This window comes from Orbicella franksi, chromosome 7, assembly GCF_964199315.1.
Source record: "Orbicella franksi chromosome 7, jaOrbFran1.1, whole genome shotgun sequence".
Classification (NCBI taxonomy): Eukaryota; Metazoa; Cnidaria; class Anthozoa; order Scleractinia; family Merulinidae; genus Orbicella; species Orbicella franksi.
Window position 1 is genome coordinate 24,266,678 of NC_138151.1, and position 24,666 is coordinate 24,291,343.

The following is a 24,666-nucleotide window of genomic DNA, read 5'->3' on the forward strand; positions in this document are numbered from 1 at the left end:
GTGAACCGACGAGTGGTCAGTGCAAAGCTTGCTCTGATATTTTCTTCTGTGCTCGGAGTAGAACCAGTGGGAGCCGTTTAGTCTTTCTAACCTTTACGCTAGTTTCGGCAATCTTGCTGCATGCGTCTACAAGCCGTAAATAACTGTAGCTCCGTTCAAATTCAACTCGGCATTTTGCATTTTCATACGCAAGCTTTGAGCTCCGCGTTTCGTAATTTCCACTGGAAAAGTGCACGTTTTCATGGGCCACAATACGGCCGGATTCCTCTAGACTATAAACTTTCACCTACCTTCAGATCCGCATTTAAAATTTAACTTAAAGCGAACTTCGAAGGCATCGTTCTTCTCTCGAAAGCCGCTCAAACACGAAACAGAAAGCTTAGCTGAAGTCCAGCTTGTGATTGACAGCTGTCGCTTCGTTAGCCAATCAAATTATTTGAACAGTTCTAACAAGGATTGTGACTGGCTTATTTTAGCGTGGTTTATCAGAGAACAGTTCACGGCTGACGCCACTTTTGCTCGTTTGGAAAATAAAGTTTGGTTTGAAAATTCAGCCAAATGCGTGGGAAAATTTTCGGATCCTTTATCATAAAACAAATAAAGAAGCCTCGACTGTGCTCTGCTCTGTTGTAAAACACTTAGGAAGCGGTAGAGCACTCAAGAAGTAGGGAAAAACACTCGACTACGTCTCGTGTTTTCCCCTACACTTCTATCGTGCTCTACCGCTTCCTGCGTGCTCTACAATAGAACAGAGCACAGTCGAGGCTTCTTTATTTGTTAAACAAATGTTCAATTAATACGCTTTTACTACAGACAGTGCCACAAGCGCATGCATAAGCGTACAGGCACATTCGGACTTGGCAGTGATCTTCTTGCCCGAAAAAATTATGCAATGCCCTAATGTGTGAGTGTTGAAATCGGGATGCAAACCCACTCAGATTGCATGAAAAACAAAACCTTTTACAGTTCTCACATCTAAGAAAACTGCTATAATCCCCAAAATAGTTGTATTGAAAGCTTGCCTACTCAATGACTTCTATCATCAGTCTCAATCTAGTAAAATCTAAAAGTTATTAAAAGAAAAAGTTTTTCCTTTCATGGCGTCCGTACAGCGATCGGCAGATCAGCAACAGAGACATTTGTGTTTCAAGATGGACCATTTGGACGTGTTACAGAACCTGGAGTCTGATCTATTCGAGACGAGCTTCTCGATATACTTGAGACGTTAAAAGAACAACATGAGGCATAACAAGACGTCTCAGTCTAGTTTTGGCCACAGGAAACTTGCAGCGTACACTGCAAGCATGGCCTTCTTTGAATTCAGAAGCAGCGTAAATACGGTGAAGGACAACATGGACATAAAAGAGGAACACCTAATAAGAAAAATTTAATATCATAAAAATTCAAACACCCCTTTGTTAAGACATTACAAACTCCGGGCCGTTTCAGAGCCACCGCAAGAACAAAAGTCTTGGTCTTCGTTCGCTTTGATTTTTTTATAGCTAACAGCAAACTCAAGGTCCCTCATGTCATTTCAGTCTTACTCCTTTTTGGCAAGGCCAAAGTTGTACAAAGTAGCTTACAAGCCTTGAAACCTAAAAAAACAAAACAGAGGGCTCGTTCTTTCCGGAGCCTGAAACTGACTACCGTGCAGTGGGGTCTTTGGCGCGCCAACGATACTTCAGATCAGCAGCAAATATAAATTTTACACTTTACACGATACTACTTTAATAAAGTGCTAACTCTCTGAAGAAACCACTTGACAGTCTAAAGACTCCTGGTCAGGCGTCTTATCACCCTGAGATTCATAAAAAGTAACTAACTAGAAACTTTATATATATACGACCTTTGAAAATTACACCAATAGCATTCTTTTCTAATGTGTCGTTGCCCGAATCATGGGCGTTTTGACCGAAAAAAATTACATAATTTCCGCAGCTAGGGGGCCTGTAGCCTCCCTCGCCACCCCCCCCCCCCCAGCTTGTACGTCTATGAGTGCATGTGCGATACATGTATACGTTGACTCTTTGCTACATTCTTTGCAGTTGAACCCAGTATAACCAGTGATAGTGGCAATCAGACTAACAGTGAAGGATCAAATGTAACTTTATTTTGCAACACAAGTGGAAAACCCGATCCCAACGTTACTTGGACCATGGAAAGTGGTAATGATGGTGGGCAAGTGTTCTTTGGGAACCCTTGGGTTATTAAGAACATCAGCAGAACTGACACAGGAATATACCGCTGCACGGCGTACAATGGAGTTGGAAATCGAGTGAGCCGTTTACTTTATGTCAATGTCACTTGTAAGTACAAGAAGACACTTCATAGGTAAATGTGTAGATATATAACAGTATCTTCAAAACAAGCCAGTGACTACCAGAGTTCTGTCGCCTACTGTCTGTCGCTCAGCAGTGCATCTTATCAATAAATCTTTAAGGCAGCAGAGTAACTTCACGCTCAATTTTGCAGCAATAATTTTTTTTTTTTTTTTTATGCAATAGGAAGTAAGCTTGTTTAAAGAGAAAGTTTAAAACGTTCGCTGTATTTTGTGCCCTTCGCATTATTGTGTTTTAGTGGCCATTTTGCAGTTTTAAATAAGTGGCCGGGCTAACTTCATTTCCATGTTGTTTCTAGCATCAGGGCAGTGAAACAATCGCTAAAAATTGATCTTTCCACGGTCAATGCAATATGCGCGCCAACGGTTAATTGATTCAGCGGAGCTACACTCAAAATTATTTAGCTTAGTGACCCCTGTGATACTTCGAGAATCATCTAGTGTTTCAGTGTTGGCGTTAAGAGCAGGAGACCACTTAATCTTCCACGGCATACAGATATCCGACATTTCCGGAAATACCCTCTCCCCCCCTCCCCGACTGTAGCTACAATTAAGAGCCATTCAAAAACAATAAATAATTGTTCCTCGATAGGACAGCTTTAAAAAGCGCATTTCAATCTACTGTCACTACTTTAAACTTGTAGTCGGTTTATGTAACTTGCGAAATGTTGAACATTTGTGCAAGAGCAGCGAAAGCGTAACTGGGCTGTTCGTACGGTTGTGTGACAACTTTTACTGAGTCTCGAATATCAGCCACGCAGCATGGTTGCCGATATAATAAATACAGATTCATGAGGCCCCTGATTCTTACAGCAGAAAGCTTGGGCTCTTTAAGGCAATGCGGAGTGGTATCGAGGGGAATCGACGGCTTTTAGGTATGTTTTCTGTAACATTTTCGGGTTAAATTAATCGTATTAATTAAGGGCGCGATTTTGATTTGCTTCAAGATATTTCAACTCGATTAATTTACAGTCCTTTAACGTCCTTGATGCTAAACAGCATTCCAAGTTGACCCATTATTGTGTCTTAACGAACTTAAAGCGTTTTGGTGAATCGAAAACATTAAGTTTCCAGGAAATCTCTTGCGTTTGTTATGACAACCATTCACGTGTTGTTGACATTGAGGAAATACACGCGATGACAAACTAGACATGACGGCGGACACGAAATTAAACAAAGTTAACGCGCGATGGTTCGAAAACGTCTGAAAACAGTTTTTATGCAGTGGACATTATGTTTCTACTGACAGCAGTGAATTGACGGGATTCTAATTAATGATAACCTTTTACTTTCGCCATTGATTTGTCTCTGGTTCGTGCATAATTATTGTGTTATTTGCGCCCAACACATTGACATAGATTTTCGCGTTTCACAAAGGGAAATACTGCGAGTTCGAGCGTGAAACTTGGCATGGTATATCTTTAATAATGATATTTTAAGGCTGTAAAGTAAAATAATCGGAAAGTGAGGTACCAGATGCATTTTTATGCTGTTAAACATGACCTATATTTTGTCGTTATTTTTCACACGCTTCATAGCTGTTTTTAAAATGGTTCGGAAAACCACTATATCAACATATCTGAGATTAGTTTAAAGCGAGGAGTAAATTAGAGTGGTTGTTCCACATTTGTGTGAAGTTTGAAGTCAATTGAGTTTATTTTAAGACTTAAGCAGCGCTTCGTCCTCGCACCTTATTTCGGTCATTTTATTACACGAAAAACCGCACTTTGACCGCGCTTTCAAATTTTCGCGAATTTCTGAAAAATAAAAATTCGCTGGAACCTTTAAATATGATTTTTAGAAATAGGTCACCTAAGGGTATCTTTGGGCAAAATATGAGCGATTTGTCAAATGGGACGTTGACCGGCGTTTCTCGATCCTAACAGTCAGCCATTCTTAAAGCGTTCGCTGTATTTTGTGCCCTTCGCATTATTGTGTTTTAGTGGCCATCTTGCAGTTTTAAATAAGTGGCCGGGCTAACTTCATTTCCATGTTGCTTCTAGTATCTGGCAATTAAACAATCGCTAGAAATTGATCTTTTTTCTTTTGGCTTCAAAAAGTCATGCCTCGCAATAAGGTGAAAAATTCAGGCAATACACACAAGTAATCACTTTATAAATTGTCACACTTTGTTACTCGGTTTATTCTACTATATGATTACTTTGTTGACAGACAAGACGGGAGATCACGGCCCACAAAAATACTGATATTAAAAGACATAATGGAAAGTCTTGAATTTAATTAGCATGTGCATTGGAATCTAAAATAATACTGCTAATGACTAGCAAAAATTTGAGCTCGTGAGCACAACTATTTTTATTTCGAAATGTGACTGTGTTGTTTCAAGGATTTCAAATGAAACTATCCTGGCCTTTTTGAAATTTATTTAATAATAAAAAAGAATAATTTTTATTTTAAAAAGATAGAAAATTTGCATACCAATTAAATAAAATAATGTGAAAATTGAAACCTTTAACCAATGTGATGATTTTATCACTTGATTTTTGCCAATTTAAGATGATAATCCTAAGCTGGCAACTCCTTATGGCATTTGCTAGCTTCTACAGTTTAGATTTCAAAATATTCTAGGGGAAGGAGGGCATGACCCCAGACCCCTAGGATGAGGGGCCTTGCCTTACTCTTCCAACTGCAGACGCTGTAGTGTCTGCTGGGCTGCCTGTGGCTGCCTGTAACAAGTATTATGGGATAGGTCCCCTGAGGCCAACTAGGGAAAGGAGGACACCAGAGTATTTAAATGATTATGAACTCTATTGACCTCAAGGAGAACACTTTGAGTTACTTAGTATGCTTATGAACTGTGTTGAAACTTGAACAGCAAGAAACGGGACACTGAACAGTAAACTTGTTGAGAGTTTTTCAGGTCGAAACGTTTAAACAGAGTTATTCCAGTCATGTTGAAATTTGTTAACCAGTTAATCAGTACTTTAATCCAAGGAAAAGAGGGGTTGTAGTGTCTGGTGGGCTACCTGTGGCTGCCTGTAACAAGTATTATGGGATAGGTCTTGTTGTTATAAAACACGTGTGCGTGAAAACGGAAAAAGCAAGCTTATACTGTCTTCGATGCGGCTTGAATGCGAACAAAAGAGCATTACAGGCGCCTAGCTACTTCAAAACATTTTGAAACCCCTGATATAAATCTCAGTGTGTGTATATACAATAAATTAACCATGGAAATTTCAGGTCACAGATAGTCTTGGTACAATGCTTTCCTAGAGCTAGCTTTTGATAGTTCGAACAAGAGGAAAAAACTCTTCTGCATGCATTTTTAGGTTAGCAAGACTAAATTCACATGTGATTTTGTCATTATCATTCACACACAGTCTTATCTTTGAATCATGATTTCGTACAATTAATTTAATTAAGAGTCAGTATGAAATCCAAGTCTTGAGGTTAATACAAACATAAACATAATTATCAAGACCCAGGTGAAGAGCTGATCTGTAGCTCTCTAAAGGTACACATTGTTTCAAAATGACTATACAAGAATGTTCTACATCGAGAATCCATTACATTTCAAGCCGACTACAGCATCGGCTATAAATCTGACTAAGCAAAATGTGGAATGTTTGTTACATCCCAGGTATACATGTATGTATTTGAAATTGATGGAGCAGTGAAGTACCCTCTCCAAACTACAACACTGCCCACATCACAATTCTAGCCGAATATCAGCAATACCATGCAGCCACAAATGCCCATTAAATTGAAGTTTTAAGCCCTAATTGTGCAGCTAAAGCTCTTTGCCATCTAAAGAAAGCACAAAATTGTCGCGAAGGTGCAAACAGCCTACTGAGGTGACTTGGTCTTCACTTGTAAATTTTCATCATTCATTTATCACCACATTACCATGAGTTGTGGAAATTGTAGACGTGGCCACTGCTCACCGCTACAGTGAACTGAATTAGCAGCTGAAGGGGAACTCAACTGGTTGTCTGGTTGAAGTGGATTTCTTTGCCATCAATGATGTTAGACAGTTGTCGCAGCTCGTCTTCGTTCGGGCAGTCGTAGGCTTCAACGCTTTGTTCTTGTCGATGAACAGTTATTGTTGTTATTTCGCATTTTGAAACTCCCTTGGCCTTCAGCTTTCTGACCACCGTTTTCCGATAATCAGTGTTAGAGATCCAGGTTCGTAATCGGTTCCGTCTTGTTTACACACGAGGGCGTAAAACCGCTCCAGTACTTCATCCAACTGTTCAGGAACAATCATCTCCAGGTTTCTCTCAAGGCTATTTTCGTCACGCCACTTCTCAAAAACCCTCACCCAGTTAATTGTACTCTTTCGCGTATTTAAGTTTTAATCCGCTTTTTTTAATTCCGTGAATTCTTCAATGGTCACGGTCTTAAATCTCGACGCCATCTTGGCACTGATCGAGATACAAGGGAAGTTGCCATAGCAATTTTGTAATTTCACATGTGAAATTATGAATTAACGCTGAAATTTCGCGCCAAAATTAAGGAGTAATTTGTCACCCATGATATTAAATTGAAAATATCGATGCTACACCTAAGAACTGTCAGAGTTGGGAAATTTTTCTTAGCTACATTTTCTATGAGTTTGACACAAAGCTTTACATTCATTTGGAGACTACAGAAAAAGAGTGCTAAACTTACATTTATTGCTAGTATAGTAATGGAAAACTCATATAAATGTGTCACATGTTCATTTCTTTTTTGCAATTTTAATTGTCACTATTTGAACAACATGGAAACATCCAAGCTTAGATTTACATCCAAAAACAATGTAGCATACATCTGAACGTTTTGGCTACATCAATTTATAAGTGGGAAATATACAATCTATATCCAAATACACTGTTTTGAAAGAAACCATTTTGAAGGGAATATAACCATACTATCCTATTCCCAAGGCTGAGAACTCTTTCTTGAGTAAATGAAAATCCACTTTACACTTTTTTTTCTTAGTCTCCCATCACTGCCACTCAAGCTACTTTAAAAGTCTCAAAGCTTCAACCTAGTGCACAAAAATTGAAATATTGTTTGTTTCTGAAATTGTTTGTTATTAAATCGTTTGTTTCTACATATAGGCCAATGGAAGCCACTATCTTGGGCTTGAAAATAAAGTTAAGATGCCTCTCTTATAAGAGTGTATTAACACATTTTCCAACTTTAATTTTCTCTCTTCCCTCGCCAATATTATTCCACGTTTGATAACAAGGTAGAGATCAAACCTACATTTACATGCACTGCTATTTTCATACAAGTTGTTGCCTCCATCGTTTTTTAACTGGTGTTTTACAAACAGTCAAATTCATGGCTATAGCACCAGAACAGCCTATAATTAACACGTGCATCAATGCCGGACTAATCTGAAAAAATTCAAAATTCTTTACCAAGGTCCCAAGATCTGAAATTCCCCTCCTGTTACAATCACTTCTTTGTCAAGTTTTTTCAATTAAAAAAAAAAACTGCTAGAGTTTTTAGTAAAATAACTACTGAACTGGCAAAGCCGGACACTGTAGCACTATCTATCTAATCATATTGCTATGTGCGAGGTGGCCTCAACTATAAGCGTGGTGGTTTCTAGAGGTCACCTCGCCATACATTGAAATATTTATAAATGATTGATATATTAGGTAGAAAGGCAAATAAACAGACTGTTGAATCTTGAATCTCGTGAGCACCGTTCTGTCCGTTCTGTCCACTGATCTGTGCATTTTGTATGCCACATACATGCAGACATAAATAAACAATAGATTATTTCCTCATAAAGTCATTTTTTCCCTTACTGACGCATAATTTAACCCAAAGGTACCTTGGCAGGATACTGATGGATATTTTTGTGTCAATTGGAATTCTCATAAACTCAATGCAGTGTCATAAATACAGTGTACTTTTCTTTTTTCCCACACTTTAAATCTACAGATCCAGCAAAGATTGTTACTAGTAGACACAAAAGAGAATGTGAAGTTGCGGCACAACAAAGAGTGTCTCTTGACTGTCCAGCAAAAGGAAATCCCAAGCCGACTTATACTTGGATTCCATGTGATCCACAGCAAAGTGCGTGTCATGAGAGCACACTGATTATTCCTGAAGTTCTTAAGGATACAAACTATAGCTGTAGAGTAGAGAATTTTCTCGGCAGTGATACAGCAAATAGCAGTCTGTGTAAGTAATAAGTAAAGACAGATTAGTAGTAGCCAAATGGATTTGCATTTGTATTGATCACTAATTTTCTAAAAAATGTAATCCTTTAAGTAGATGTACAATATAATGACTAGTTCATTCTGTAATTGCTGTCATTTTCTTTTGATAATTAACCCATTACATTACATGTACATCAGTAGTTGCTGCAGGGAATTTTGTCTATTGCACGTACATGTACATGTATAGTCATGCTAGGCAGCCCACTTGTATTGTCATGTTCCCCCCAACAGCTCCCTAACCCTTATTTTGCTACCTGGTAAGTACAGTGAATGTTTGCTCCCTACAATAATTGACACGGTGTTTGTGAATGTTTTGGTCTCATGGGGGTACACAAGAACCATGGCTATTCCCATAAGATGTTTTGTTTCCCATCGCCTTCCCTCTCATACAAGTGGTTTGGTCAGTTGAGGCAAAAAAGGAAATTGAGTGAAGGTGCCTGAGTCCAGCACACCGTTCTCCTTACATAGTGCTGTTTATTTAAAAGGCCACAATCAACCATTGCAGCCAGCCACTCCATCCGCAGTATTTTCTGTAATGCACATATTACTAATCTCCCGAGTGCATTTGTATATAAGGATCAGCCCATTAATATTTTGGAGTAAGGTGGGCAATTTCTTGCCTCCCCCCCCCCCCCCCAACCCCCACAAAAAAAAATTCCTGCGCAGCATAAACTGCTGAAATAAAAAATAATTGTGCCAAGGGGAAAAATCAAGCAACTCTTCTCTACTATCATTATCAAAATACTATCACTATCAAAATAGTTTAAGTGTATTAATATAGAACGTGGCCAGTCGCAAGTATGGTTATACTAGGTGACCAAAGTGTACTTCATGAAGCTAATTTTACCAGTACTTTGTAACTTTTGATATGTATTTTTATCAAATGAATAAAGACATTTTTGTTAGTAGTAGTAATAGTAATTGGACCTCGGGTCGTACAATTCAGGGAGAAATCACGCGAGTAATTTCAAAATTAAAATTACGAGCACGATTTCTCCCTGAGTTGTACGACCCGAGGTCCAATTACTAATTAATCGTATCTGTAACAAATTTTGAGAAATAAAAGTGTCTTTTCAGATTTTCTTTTGAGCGAACACGTCTGTAGCGCTTTTCATAAGTTTTGAAAACTGTAGGAAACATTGCGAATGAGGTCATCAAAGCGCGCGTAGTTGACGTGCGAATAACGCGGGCATCTAATTACAGGTATCCAATTACAAAAAGGTCAAATTGCACACCTGTAATTGAACACCCACTTGATCGCGCGCTGATTACGTGACAAATAGGCGCGCGGAGAATCAATCACGATCTAGAATTTTGTTATAGATACGACTGTTATTATTATTATTAGTAGTAGTAGTAGTAGTAATAGTAGCAGTAGCAGTAGCAGTAGCAGTAGCAGTAGCAGTAGCAGTAGCAGTAGCAGTAGCAGTAGCAGTAGCAGTAGCAGTAGCAGTAGCAGTAGCAGTAGCAGTAGCAGTAGCAGTAGCAGTAGCAGTAGCAGTAGCAGTAGCAGTAGCAGTAGCAGTAGCGGTAGCGGTAGCGGTAGCAGTAGCGGTAGCAGTAGCAGTAGCAGTAGCAGTAGCAGTAGCAGTGGTAGTAGTAGTATTAGTAGTAGTATTCATGTACTTGTCGTCATGTCCTCCCCAATAGCTCTCTTTTGCTTGTTTTGCTGAGTGTACTTGGCCCGTGCAATTAAAGTTTGCTTCTCACAATGTGAATATTTCAGCCAATATGACACACAAGGACCAGAGGCTTTTAAGTTGGTGTGTTACGTTTAAAATATGTAACCGCGTTTTAACTTACAACCCAGCTAAATTAAATTAATGGCAAGGTGTGGAGCCAAACATCCAAGTTAATTTTTGTTGTTGTTGTTGTAATTTCTTTTTAAGGTCTTGAAAAGGCCCAATTTGTTGTTATCTGTTTAGTGCATGCATGTGTTGACATCTAAATTGTAAGCTGGAGTGATAAATTAGCTTTTTGTCCAGACCTCTTTCAATTGTATCTTCTTCTTCTGGCAGATATTAATATGACAGTAAGAATAGACTCTTAGCCCTTGTAATACAGCAGCAGCACAATTCATAAATGAATGTTAAATCATCTGACACAGCTAAATTTGCTTAAAATGACTTGGCGGTCTAAAACTTTGTACATGTATTATTAATTTGTGTATGGAAGGTACAGTGCTGTGGATATTTTTCATTTCTCTGGTTCACTGAATTCTTGTTTTATTATTAGTCATAGCAAGTGATGTAATCAACGTGACTCTGGTTATCACGGGTGAAGAGTGTACTGATGGGGAATACAATCAACTATGGGAGAAACTCAGCAAAATGGTAACGAACTCGTTTGTGTAACACACTTGTACAACCAAACCTGTCTCATGCAGTCACTCTTGGAAAATAGACAGGTTTAATCATGACTGCTAAGGCCTGCTTCACCCTGACGACATGACATAAAACCAGATAACAACATAATGACGTAGCGACTTAATCGCTTATCTCGGTAATGTGAGCCTCGGCATAAAGACATAAGAAAACGATCAGTTTTTTTCCCTTTATGTCGTTATGTTGCTATTATGTTATGTCAGGATGTTCACATGCAAACATGCGGCATAGGGTTCTTATGTCGTTATGTTTATGTCGTTGTGTCGCCAGTGTGAACTTTCAAATACATGGTGAGTAAGGAGGTGAATTGGCGGATAGACTGGGCAGGAGTTAGAAAGGCGATTCTACAGATGGACACATAGGTAAATGTTATTAGGGGGGCCGAGAGACAGACAGACAGACAGACAGATGGATTTTGCTTGTCTAGTAATAGATATCATTGTGAAAGATTAAACATGTTTCATATTTGAGATGAGTTGGCTGGTTAAGGACTGTTTGCTTGGAAAGGGCCATTTTCACTGCACTTGTTTGTTAACAATATTGTATTCATGTCATTGAGTGGAGAAATAACAAAAAATACAAATACAAATACAAAAAAGGACCATTTAAGTACAGCCATGAAGGGTCGTGGGTCCGTTGCAATCATTGGGTTCAACTCGCACTAAATATTCCATTCATGGTCGAATTTAGGAATAGTTAAAATACTGCGCAGTGAACCTGACGCTTGAAATATGAAAAGGTAATGATGTTGTCGATGTTGTGTTTTGTTACGGTAAACTTCATATACATTACCTGTTATCGGTATCAGAGTCTAGCAGCTTTTAACGTCACATGTAATTCAATTATTTGTTTAAGCAATTACTATGAATTAGCTCATTTGAAAATGTGCAGTAATGAAAACAACGATTTATTCAAATTGTTAATTTTCAGATCGAGGAGATCTTTGCTGGTAAACTGGGCTATGAAAGTGTGCAACAGAAAAATATCAGGTACTGTCACGAGAGAGAGCGGCGGAAATCGAGCCTACACTTTGTATTGACGTTTTGTTTAGTGTTAATTCAATTAATTAACGCAAATGCTAAAAGCCTGTGTTATTAAAGCTTCTACATTATAAATAATGGTCAGATAAAGGGATAGGCAAAACAAAGGCACAGAGAATACAAACACCAAAAGAAGGGATAGAGAAAATTGGAATGCTTTGAAGAAGAAAAATAAACTAAAACAAGAGACTAGATCATCGCCTTTTAACTAAAATAAATATTAACGGGGTGAGGGTACCAGTGGTTTAGGGAGCGCGATGAATACTCAGAAAATATTTTTTCCTTGACGTTGCGGAGATTTCACCGGTTTTGATTGTTTTATTTGAACAATCAAAATTAATCTGCATTCTCCGCACAAACTTATTTTCTCTTATTCCCCATCATTTAGAGACACAAACTAAAAATCGAATGGTGTAACAACTCCATCCGTTCAATTACGTGCAGTGGAACTCTCGACAGAAAACGAACTCTAATGAATGCACATCATTTTTAAAGGAAACTGGCTCCATTTCATTCTTTCAAACACAAATTTTTGAAGTGAAGGAAGGTTCAGTTCATTTTAACCACCAATTTAGTTTGAACTTAAATTATCGTTGTTCTTCTTCCAAGGTGTGGAAGTGTGATTGTTGATCTGGCCCTGAAGTTCGCTTCCACTGTAAGAGAAAGCGAGGTTCTTTCTATACTTCAAGAAGCTGTCAAGAATGAAAGGTTTAGGGATTTTAATGTCAGTGCCATAACAGGCACACGAGACACAGGGATACACGCCACAACACCTACCAGCTCATCCGACAGTAAGCAAACCATTGTATATTTTGATTTTGTATTCGGTGGACTGGTGCCCTCTCTCAAATACTAAATTGGCTTCATCCATTTTGTAACATAACATAACACAACACAACGCAACACAACACACACAACACAACACAACACAACACAACACAACACAACACAACACAACACAACACAACACAACACAACACAACATAACATAACATAACATAGCATAGAATGCTTTATTTCCTCACAGTTTACATTTATAAATTAAATTACTTTTTTTAATGTTTACAATATGTTTTCGAATTTTGTACTCTGAGCATATTCAGTCAAACCTTTTTAAAACGGTCCCCCAGGGGACAGATGAATGTGGCCGTTATGGGAGGAAGGGGGGGGGGGTAGGGGTGTAATATTACACCTGTTTTTTCGAGGGTACAACATTTTATATTTAAAACATGCGGAAAAATGAAAATATATGAATAAAACAGAAACCAAACAGAAACATACACCAACGTCGCGCGGTACGGATCAAGTTTCGTGACTTTTTACCATTAAATGCCTTGGTTGACCTTGCTCATTTAAAACAACCACTAACAGACAAACAGATGGAATGATGGAAAGCAGGTACGGGAAGCCAGCCAGTCAGTCAGTCAGTCAGTCAGTCGGTCGGTCGGTCGGTCGGCCAGACAGACAGACAGACAGACAGACATATCTGTCATGCTTAGCACGCGAAATAAGTCTGTTTTAAAAGAGTTCTGATGACATTGTTATTGTACTATTGACAGTTCAAGCGTGTGGGGATTGTACTTGCAGCTGCACCGTATTGGGAGTTGTGATCGGTATCCTTGTTGTCATAGTCATTGCTCTTGTTGTCTACATCTTATGGCTTCACAAGAAAGGTAAACAATATTCTAAATATTCTGAGTAAGTCTTAGCAGTGACTTCCAGACTACTTCACTTGTTAATTCGTTACCTGGTTCTGCTAAACCTCCGACTTTAATCTTCTATGGTGTTGGAGTTAAATGCTAAAACAGTTAAATAACTGAACCAGACAACTGAGACGGAACGTTAATGCCTTTTATCGGAAGTTTTGTGGTTTTCTTTCTTGCTTTTAAGATTTTAACGCCTTATAAATCCTTCACCAGCATTCCTTGCAACACTGACACCCAACGTGGCCCATAATGCCATATTCAGAGACCTCTGGCATCAGTTGAACTTTTGTGGGTTACTTCCTAGAAAGGGGTAACGAAAAGTCTTATCAATTTCTCCATCCTTTCTCCCCCCCCCCCCCCCAACTTGATGGTAATGTTAATAAATTCATTTTTCCCCCTTTTAGGGACTGCAACAAGGGATAGGTAAGCATGTTAGAGCAGCACTGCGACATTTGCATTCGTTTATTTTATCACTTGGGTCTTAACGCTGATTCCGCCTAATAATTTCGCCATTTGAAATGTGCCATTTCAATGGAGTTGTGGTGGCTTGGTGTCTAGTGTGCTGGACCCGGGTCGAGTGGTCTGTGTTGGAGCGCTGGCAGGGTCGTTGTGCTGTGTTCTTGGGCAAGACTCATTACTCCTATAGTGCCCCTCTCCACCCAGGACTATAAATGGATATTGACGAAAAAAATGTTGGGAGGTAACCTGGCGATAGACTCGCAGGAGTAGCACAAAACTACAAGCCCATTTAAAAGTTGATAGTACTTTTGGAGTAATGAAGCCTTTCATTTAACAACATGTTAATTGAATTCTCACACTTAAAGACCTTATGTTGGGATCTGGGACGAATTCATGACAATGTATTTTGAAGGGTCATACACTACAAACTGAGCTACACTGGATCTGTATTTGAATGCGGATTTTCTACATGAGAAAACTAATTTCTTAGTTATTTTTTAGGGTAAATGGAGCGGCATCTAATGAGGAAAGGGGCAAAATGCATGTAAGTCTTTACGTAACAGAAATTTCAAGTAGTCAATATAAAGTATTACACGAGTAGCCTTTTACTTGACTGCAATTGACCCTTTGATGGTGGAGGGTTGGAGGGGAGGGCGGAAAATTTAAGGCCATCAACCTGTCATGCAGAGAGTAATAAAACCATGGCTATGGAAAGGATTTGTAGTACGTTTAAACATATTTCCTTTGAAGTCCATAACATACAGAGATAACGTCATAGGACTTTATTATTTCTGAACAGACGTCATCTTTGAGCCATCGTGCATTGCATTAAGTATATTGTTACAAATAGTTAAAAACCAACAAAGAAGGCTTAGAACATCAAGAGGGTTAATGATTTTAAGTACGACAAAGAAACATGCCTGTGACAATACGGTTGCCATGAAAGATCAAGATCCTTGACCAATGAAATACGACACTTATTTCTTTCCAGATAAATTTTAGGCAAGTCGTCAAATTTGAACTTCATTGCTTTAGCGCTTTTAAAGGTACAAGCACTCAAAGTTTGAAGGCGCCTCTAAAGTTTTCATCACCCCTCTGGTCTGAATTAGTTATGCAGTTGACTCTGGTCAGCTTACGTCTCGCTTTCAGAAAAAGTAATTTGTAAACGTCAACTGTGTGTTAATAATTTTTCGCGCATTAGACTCAAATAGAAATGGATAACATTGGACCGGACGAAGATCCCGCCAGGATTCGAAATTCTGAAGTTTCCTTTCAAAGCCAATACACGTCACTGAATCAGGCTTCTCGATTACAAAACGTATCAGAAGATACAGGGAATAATGCTTCATCAAACGCTTCCCAAAGCAGCCAATACGCACCTCTTCATCCGTCGACACGCTCCTGGGAGGTTCCGAGACAACATGTGACTCTAGAGAAGATAATTGGTAAAGGTGCGTTTGGTCAGGTTGCCAAGGGAACAGCAGTAGATCTCCGAGGACGGCCTGGGAAGACACTAGTGGCTATCAAAAAGTTAAGAGGTGTGAAATGCTTTAAAAATAGTGGTAAAACAGTGCCGAATATGTTATCCTATTCTAATGGTCCATTTCTAGCTTGGAGTCTTGGCAGACTTTAAAATACTCATTATGCTAATGATTCCGAGCTAGTATTCCGTCAAAGTAACATGGTTAGTGTGAAATCGTGATATCGCTAATTTCATACTGATGTCAATTATTTTTAACTTTGTTTTCCAAATCGATTAAAGGAAAACAATTGTTCTTAATTGTTGTTGATGTAATGAGGGTTTGACCCCGAAAATTTGGCATATTCAAGTTAGTAGCTGCGAAACATCAATGTATAAATCATAAGTATTGAGTTTTAAAAAGCTCATTTGGGATTATATTGCAGAGAATGCGCCCGAGACAGACAAGAGAGACTTGCTATCAGAACTTGACATAATGAAACAGCTCAAGCTTCATCCTCATGTCATCAAACTTCTGGGATGCGTCACTGAATCTGGTAAACTTTACGATAAAACCCTTAAAGAAACGCTTCTCAGTGTTTTTAAATCTCTCTCGACTCTATTCAATACCCTTACCTTTCTTGTTGTTGAGTCAACTAGATGAATTTATGCATGCGTTGCACTTAGAATCACTTCAAAATAGAATAATTCTTCATTACAGCTTCAGTGTACCGGTGAAAATCAATTTGACCACTGCTTTGGCTTTATATATATATCTTTGTCCAGACACGATCCCTATTATTGTTTAACATCACCAGTGTTTCTTTCTCCTCTCTCGTTTTCTTCTCAGAGCCGTTGTTAGTGCTGATAGAATATGTTCCATTTGGAGACCTACTGGGATATCTGAGAAAGAGCCGTGGACTGAATGACACTTATTACAAAGACCCGGATATCAAACCAAAAACAAGTCTGACGTCACAGCAGCTGATGAAGTTTGCTTGGCAAATCGCTGATGGAATGTCTTATTTGTCATCCAAACGAGTATGTAATGTACTCATTTATTGGGCCTTTATGTTTTGCGCCCTTATTGGTCTATTGCGGATTTGCACTTTATTGCTGGAAGCGTCTCACTCTAACGGTTTCCACTATGCAATGCTGCGATGTTGTAGCGTTGGTCTGTAAGGAAACTTAAAATCGGCTTGTGAATTTTTCGTAGAAGGAATTGAATAAGGTGTGAATATTTGCCCATAAAGAACTGTAATGATGATAGCCAGTTTTTATTCACATGACATGTACAGTCGAACCCCCATTAAGCGGCCAGCTATTAAACGGCCACCTTTATTAGGTTGCCAGTAATCGAAGTCTTGATGAGGGTTTTTCTTTTCTTTTTAGCTCTATTAAGCGGCCAGCCCCCTCTAAGCGGCCATTTACCAGAGGGTGGCTGTTTAATGGGAGTTGAACTCAAGTTACACTGGTCGTCTCGCATAGCGAGAATTTTCTAGGATGGAAAAAAGTTCCACCTTGTATCCAATTTTGCACTGTCACTGATCTTCATAGATTGTACGGATGCACTCGATTTCTTTCTTTTTTTTAACGTCTATGATGTTAAAAGATTAAGGAAGGCAGTTCGCTCAAGACCTTATAAACTTTTTAATTGCAATATAACTTGTCGATTAAATAAACATGTACATGGATTTTAATTCACGTCGAAATGTTTGAATGCTAGTGGTTCGCGACATTTGACTTATTTGTTTTGTCTCCCACGTATCGAAATATCACCAATAACCTTCTGTTTCAGATTATCCACCGAGATCTGGCAGCTCGTAATGTGTTGAAACATGTAAAGTCACAGACTTTGGAATGGCCAGAGATGTTCAAGACGACAATATTTACGAACGAAAAACAAAGGCAAGAGACAGGATAAAAAGTGCCAGAGATTTGTCTCTTCAAAACCCTTCGTGTGAACTGTTCGCGGGACAACTATCTGAGACAAAATTAAAATAATCCAACCGCAGATCAGTATTTATTTGAATTATTTTTCAAAGTACGCTTTGCTCTGAAGAGGGGCTAACGCTCGAAATGTCAGCGTCATTAAGTCGCTGTGGGGGTTAATTTACATTTTTTATTGCCCTGGCATATATCTCATTGATACACCCATTTTAACAATTTCAGTTTCGCTTTTGGAGAGCAAAAGAGTGGAAGAGATTACCTTTCTCCCAAGATTTTGAGCTAAGTGTCCCTTTGCAATCAGTGCCCTCATGTACAAAAAACAAGGGACCAGTCACTGCAACCTCTTCCTCCGTGTAAACTCTTTAAGAGACTAATCACAGGGACTATTCCGCCGGGTGGCTTGCAAAACTTTATAATTATACCGAGTGATGGGGTATGTAACAACAAACTCATATATCAAGCCAAAGTACAGACCTTCTCGACTGCTTTGTCTGCTAAAAAGTTCTGTTCTTTCTCTAGGGGCGTCTCCCTGTTAAGTGGACTGCAATGGAAGCACTGCTTTATGGGACATACTCAAGAAAAAGCGATGTGTTAGTACATGTACCGTGGTTCAACGTTCTACATAAATGTTTTCCATACGATGGTTTACTCCAGGATTACCATATTACTTTACATACTTGACTTATAATAACAATGACAACTTCTCTTGCTCATCCATGATAAAACAGAAAAGATACACTGCACCAATTAATGTTAACTGATTGGACATGTCCCGGGTTGTTTGAAAGGTGGATAACACTATATCCAACGGATAAATGACTATCCAGGAGATAGCGTGGTTTGGTTTGTCAACACATAACCACTGGATAGCAATTTATCCGGTCGATAGCGTTATCCTGCCTTAGAACAACTAAGGCCAGAGTGGTAGTGGTGAATTCGTCAAAGATTTTGTCCTCCAAGGATTGTTTGTTGTTATTACTTCCATGTAAACAAGGATTTTTGTGCCTAAGACATAAGAGAAAGAACTTCAAAATCTTGTCATACACATGCACTACTACTACTATCTACAACATCATCCCTTAGAAGGGCAGTAGTATAATAGCATCCAGGAAACAAGCCGAAGAACTTCCAATGCTTTTTGTTTTTAAGTAACAAGGTCTTTTTCACCATATCATAACTATTATTTAAACACTTATTTGTCTAACAGGTGGAGTTATGGAGTTCTCCTTTACGAGATTTTCACGATAGGTAAGCCAGGTAGCGGCTTGCACCTTCGTAGTTTGTTTACTGCGCCTTTCCATAACACGTGATATCTGCTCAATCGAAGGTCACGTGCTTCGCTATCGACAGTCATTTTAGCGGCCCTTTCAGGGCACACAAGCTAACTTCAATGTTTTCAAAAGTCATATCTGTGGGATGTGAGTGGTAGATTTCGATCCATATTGTTTGTTTCTTTTTTTCCAAAGTTCGTTGGTGGTCGTCGTAGTTATGACTTTCTGCAGCCAAAAACACTATCTTTAGTTAGGGTTTGAACTTCGCATGTTGTTGAATGGCGCAGAAATATATGTAATAAAGGAGGTTACTGTCAATTTGGTGGAGTAGCTATGTTGGGGTTCTCCGCTTAGAAGCTAGAGCGTCCGGGTTAAAGTTCCTTTCTGACGTTAGATGGAGTTTCTTTAACATAGAACCGAGTTCAACTCCTCGACCAAGTTTGTAAGATAACTAACTGGTATGCTTCCTCTCAAATAGCATTCATAACTTGTTATATTCTGTTTTCAATATTCTTTTCTAATGTGTGTTTTGTTGTCCCCCGAATGGCCTCTCATTAGAAGAGGATACTTAATGATATTTTCAATAGCAACCATTCTACCTAAATTGCTGAAAAAAGAATTACAATTAATATTTTGAGTTTATTTTGGAAGAAATCGAGGTCTTGACGTCTTCTGAAAAATGTTCCCTTCCAGGTGGCTCACCATATCCACGGATGGATGGCAGAAAAATTGTACAATGGCTTCAGCAAGGACACAGAATGTCGAAGCCACAACACGTGGATGAAAAATTGTAACCAGCTCTTCTTTTTCCTTTTGTGTCAACATTATCGTTGAACATGAAATTAGTTGCAGTAGTTGCTTGAATTAGTCCTTAGACGCCTACCGGCAAGGAGACAAGATGACATGAGATGCTAAATAAATACTAAAATCAAGAAATTATTAATCTGAATTATCTAGTTTACCAAGAAGCCTAACTAAAACGTCAGCACCCCAGCCCCCCGCCCTCTTCCCTCTTTGCCTCTTCCCCGTTCCCCTGAAAGAGATGCCAATCCATTTAAGTTTATCCACCCGGCATTTTTCTCTTTGGTCCAAAATTTCAACAATACAAAAGCCTTAAGGGCCGTAGCCATGGCTCGAACACAGACCACTAATAATCAGCATTAGGCAACCACGCCTCCTAACGGATGTAACATCATGACTTCTTAATTTATTCAATTTTAGATATGGAATAATGACGAAATGCTGGCAAGAAAACCCAGATGAAAGACCAACATTTACTGAACTGAGGATTGAACTCAAAGAAATGGAAAACCAACACAAGGTGAGCTACTGGGGGATTGATTTTCTATTGCCAAAATTAATTTCAGTTCTAAAACAACACTGGGAATGTTTATCAGGAGTTATAATGAACTAGCCCAGACGGCTGCCGTTTGGGTTTGTTTTTTTTTTTTTTACAACGCGCTTAAGAAATCAAGTGAAAAGATTGAACAGAACTCATAGTAAGACTTGGTGATAGTTCTTTTCGAGGTAATTTTTGTTTGTGGAATTAACAGTGCTGGATCCAGGGGGGGCTCGCCCCCCCTGTTTTGGATAAAAGAGGAAAAAATCACAGAGGAAAGAAAAGCTGGCAGGACAAGCAAAACAAAACCACCCTCCCTCCCCGCCCTTAGCTCAAGGGCTGGATCCACCACTGGAATATACTGCAATTCAACGGGGATGCGAGGCAATTTTGGGTAACAACTACAACATTGCCCAAAAGTACCTCTCTTTCAAGTGTATTATATTATGCAAGATGCAAAATAAGAAACAATTACCGTGACGAGCTATTGGATACTTGCAGGGTAAAAGTTTCAAAACCCACTTGCAAACCAAGTGACTGTTTTGATTATTGACCTTTTTACTCGACACATCTGTTGTTGTTAGCTAGAGCTTAGCAAATAAGAAAAAATCAGATACTTTTCTTTCATACACGTAAATTAGGTGCCGTAAGGTAACACGGACAAACGTATCAAATGACCGATTACTCTTGTCATATTTTCTTCTCCGCAGAGGTTGATCGACATGGAAATGTATGACAAGCAGTTGTACGCAAACGTTGAAGATTTGGTCGTGTAAGAGAACTGACGGTCCTTTTCTAATAATAGTGTAGAAGACAGGACTGACTGACTGTATAGACATTATAACAGTTACTCCCATAAATCATCAGAATTAGTGTTGTGATGATACATTTTAGCTTTGGAATCTAGATTTTTTAGAAGATATGCATTTAGTTTGAAACCGTTTTTTTAGACTTACCCAAAATTTCCTCAGTAGAAAAAAAAAAAAAAAAAACTTGGATGGAATTATTTTATTGAGCTCGCGAAAGTAATATTTCGAGAAAGTAATATTCCGGGAGGCCCGTGAGGAAGCCGCACCAATCACTTCTGCTAGTGCCACAAAGCGAGCATTCTTGTCTGAATGGTGTTGTGGTTCAAGCCCTGACTAGTATACAGGCGGAGGATGTGAGTGAAATCACACCCATGGCATAATTTTTTTCAAACTTTTATTCAGTAAAACATGCACTGGTTATGCAATGTTGTCGTGTGGTGTACCATGGAAAATCCCACGTGTCAATTTCTCTGTTTATACACAAGCCTTTAAGCGAGTTTGCACACCAAGAAAATACACGTGACAAGTGGGATATTCCATCGTATCCCACGATAAATTGTTGCATAATTATTTTATACCAAGCCGTGGAAAATACAGTGGCCAACCCAATTAATACAGCCCCCAATGGTAAGGTCGAGTGTAACATTGTTGAGTATTCAACGGCTTTCCTGTTTGGTGCAGATTGGCTGTATTTCCCATGGCATGGTGTAAATCATAAATATAAATACAGCTATGTACTAGATTTTTGCTGTATTTTAGCAGAGTAAAGTAACTATACTAAGCAGTAAGAATAGCTGTTAATTTAAACAGAAAGCTTTATTGTTGTGTTTTTGAAGTTTTTCTTTGAGTCAGTTTTACGTTGATTAAAATTTGTGGTTCATAGTCCGTCCTAAATGTGTTTTCCTAGTTTTTAAGTAAATTTCGATTATTGCATGAGAAGACAAAAAATCTGAGATACTGAACGTTTATTATGGCTTCAACTCTGTTCCTTAGTATAATTAAGGTAGACCTTAGTCCCTGTTGGTATGAACCGTCGGCGAATTCCTACTGTTATGTATTCCATTTTTACCATTTTTATTCCCCCATAAGGGAAAAGCGAATTACAACTGAATTATAAATTGATTGATTCATTGATTAAGCAACATCTTTTTCGGTTGATATTGGAAAAGATATCACTTTCCGACTAGCCAATAACCTATTGTGCAAGTATTGCACTAAAAATGAAAAGAAAAACGAAGACCGGATCACATTGGAAACCAAGGCGTGCAACATTGCTCTCTTAAGTTTGCCAACATCTAATAAGTAACAGGATATTCATGCATTTTTTTTTTACTTATCTCTGTTATCTTTCCTGTGCGCTGCTCTAGCTTTGCATATTTCAGTTTCCCCGACATTTTGTGATGTCAATGCTTTGTTTTGAGAGTACTGTCGTAGAGCTCTCGTCTAGTGTAGACTAATGTTGCCTTCACTACACAATTAAACACACTCAAAGGTTGAGGCATAAGCGCATTGGTCAGCCGGGCCCAAGATAGAATGTCACAAGTTTCGCAACCGTCTCTTTTGACAAACGCACTAACCGTGAGGCTTCGCGTACTACGCTTGCACCCAGTTCTCTGTTCAGTGTCGGCAAAATATTAATTTTTTGTCAATACCGATTGTCATAAATTAGCGATAAAAGAGAGTTAATGAACTCTTTTAATAAAAACGCCCATTCCATAGGACTTCATATCCAGGAATTAGAAATAGAAATCAAAAGGTGCCTGACCAAGCAATGAACCTTGCCCCAGCAAAGACACACCTAACAAAAATATGACAAATAAGATTCACAACCTCTTTTTTTGCAACTTTCTTTATTTATTTAATGACATGTTAAAATTTATATAATAATAATGATAATGATCTTAATAATAATTATTATTATTATTAACGTTATCATTATTATTATTATTACATCTAGCCGCTTTACGTATGTACAATACAAACAATATATTCCTAAAATAATCCTGTTATAAGGAAAGCATATCCTTTATTCCACATTTTTGCTTTTGCATCAGATACGTTGTCTTGGCGATAACGGTCACGTATAAACCTTTTCCAGTCGTCTAATTGTTAGAGTTTAATTTGACAATCTCCATAGAAACCCTGCCGTTTTTCTGTCATATTGGCAAGTGTAATTGTAGTGCTATATGGCGTTTTTATCGCGTTGAATGTCTCCATACTGGCCTCAAGAAAAAGTCACAAGGTGGCGTTTCGTTTTTTTTTTATTTTTTTATTTTTTTTTATTTCTTTAGGCCTGAGAAGGAAATAAACCTCGTGGACGATACACGGAAAATAGATATCCGTGTATCTATCGATACACGGATATCTATTTTCTAGAAACAAGGGGTCGCTGTATTGTTATACTGAAGTAATAAAATTTCCCACCTTTAAGATGTAAAAAAACATTTTCATGTATATTAATACTCTCCATACTTTGGGTCAATGCTTTGTTTGGGTACGTCAGTATTCACACCTTGCTTTTTTTGAACACCGCTCTATTGGATGCTTCGCAAAAAAGTTGGGCGAAATTTTCAAGGATATTCTTCTTCTTGTAAGTCAAGAGCCAGGGTTTGTACCCTTTTTCAGAAACAAATTTTCAGGACTTTTCCAGGACACAGATTGATTTTTTCAGGACTCTCAAATTCAAATTAACCCTTTCACTTCCAAGATCTCAATGTTAATTCGCTGCATTTTTTTTTTTTTTTACCTTGAGTTTAACAGATTTCCGGAACTTTCCAGCACCAGTAGCCCTTTTCCAGGGTTTTCCAGGTTTTCCAGGACCCGTGTGAACCCTCAAAGCGCTTGTTTCGAGGGAATATACCACCGGACAACCTGCTGTTTGAGAGATTCGTGCAAATGAATATTAAGATACCTGTAAAAAATACAAATACTGACTGATAACGGTGCTTAAAACTCTCACTTAAAACTTGAATCTCTGCCGACCGCTGACTTAAAATTTGCAGGAGGCTAAGGCAGGTTATAATCTGTATATTGAGAAAATGTTCACATGAGAAGGATGAACGACGACAAATAACCAGATATATTGGTACGATATTTTCTAAAGCCTTGCTGAAGGCCTTCATTTGTAATTTGAGACAAAGAGACTGTTTTAAAATGTGAAAGCGGAACCGAAACTCACGTGGATCGTGTTTGTTAATGTTGGACATTGCCTCTTTTCTGGGCTGTTCCGAAAACGCGGAGTGCGGAGTGCGGAGTGCGGAGTGCGGAGTCTAAAAAAAATAAAAAATAAAAAAAAGAAATAAATAAAAAAAGAAATTTAGAAAAAAATAGAAATAAAAGGATTTAAAAGTGAATTAAAGGAATGATTTTAATTATCCCTTTAATTCACTTTTAAATTCTTTTATTTACGTATTTAAAAATACGTAAATAAGCTAGAAATAGAAATTTAAGAAATAAAAATAATAGTTATTTAAAAATTCGCACCGCCTGAGGTGGACTGTTCATATCACGTATATTTCATTCAGTCCATATGCTATATTCAACTCGCGATTTTCATAATTAGCAGTTCACTTTTAGGAAAAAAAAAGTAAAGAACAGTCCAGTTTTGACCATATCTAGAAAATGTGAGAAATTACACCTCCGGTTCTTTGGACAGTCGTGTTGCCTCGAAACAAACTCAAGCTTTGCTTTCCAAAAATAAACTACCCGTGTGAATTAACCCTTGAA

At 38.4% G+C, this 24,666-nt stretch overlaps 1 protein-coding gene and 1 pseudogene across 2 annotated transcripts; both read left to right on the forward strand.

Annotated features, from left to right (window-relative positions):
* The first annotated feature begins 2,049 nt into the window (after nucleotides 1-2,049).
* LOC145492324 (uncharacterized) lies at nucleotides 2,050-17,584 on the forward strand (annotated as a pseudogene). Its single transcript, XR_014049980.1, has 12 exons — nucleotides 2,050-2,306; nucleotides 8,243-8,485; nucleotides 10,759-10,856; nucleotides 11,838-11,896; nucleotides 12,557-12,738; nucleotides 13,507-13,620; nucleotides 14,058-14,076; nucleotides 14,614-14,656; nucleotides 15,314-15,650; nucleotides 16,018-16,128; nucleotides 16,422-16,612; nucleotides 17,370-17,584. The product of XR_014049980.1 is annotated as an uncharacterized LOC145492324 (transcript).
* Nucleotides 17,585-18,061: 477 nt separating this feature from the next.
* On the forward strand, nucleotides 18,062-22,767 carry LOC145492519 (tyrosine-protein kinase receptor Tie-1-like). The gene is made up of 5 exons (XM_081471986.1): nucleotides 18,062-18,111; nucleotides 18,729-18,769; nucleotides 19,486-19,582; nucleotides 20,014-20,113; nucleotides 20,842-22,767. The coding sequence occupies exons 1-5, from the start codon at nucleotides 18,068-18,070 to the stop codon at nucleotides 20,905-20,907; spliced, it is 348 nt and encodes a 115-aa protein (XP_081328112.1). The 5' UTR covers nucleotides 18,062-18,067; the 3' UTR covers nucleotides 20,908-22,767.
* The last annotated feature ends 1,899 nt before the right edge of the window (nucleotides 22,768-24,666 follow it).

Coding starts and splice junctions, on each gene's coding strand:
- LOC145492519 (XM_081471986.1), top strand. CDS start 18,068: ATGGAAGCACTGCTTTATGGGACATACTCAAGAAAAAGCGATGT. Junction 18,112..18,728: donor TACTCAAGAAAAAGCGATGT/GTTAGTACATGT, acceptor TTTGTCTAACAG/GTGGAGTTATGGAGTTCTCC. Junction 19,583..20,013: donor CAACACGTGGATGAAAAATT/GTAACCAGCTCT, acceptor ATTCAATTTTAG/ATATGGAATAATGACGAAAT.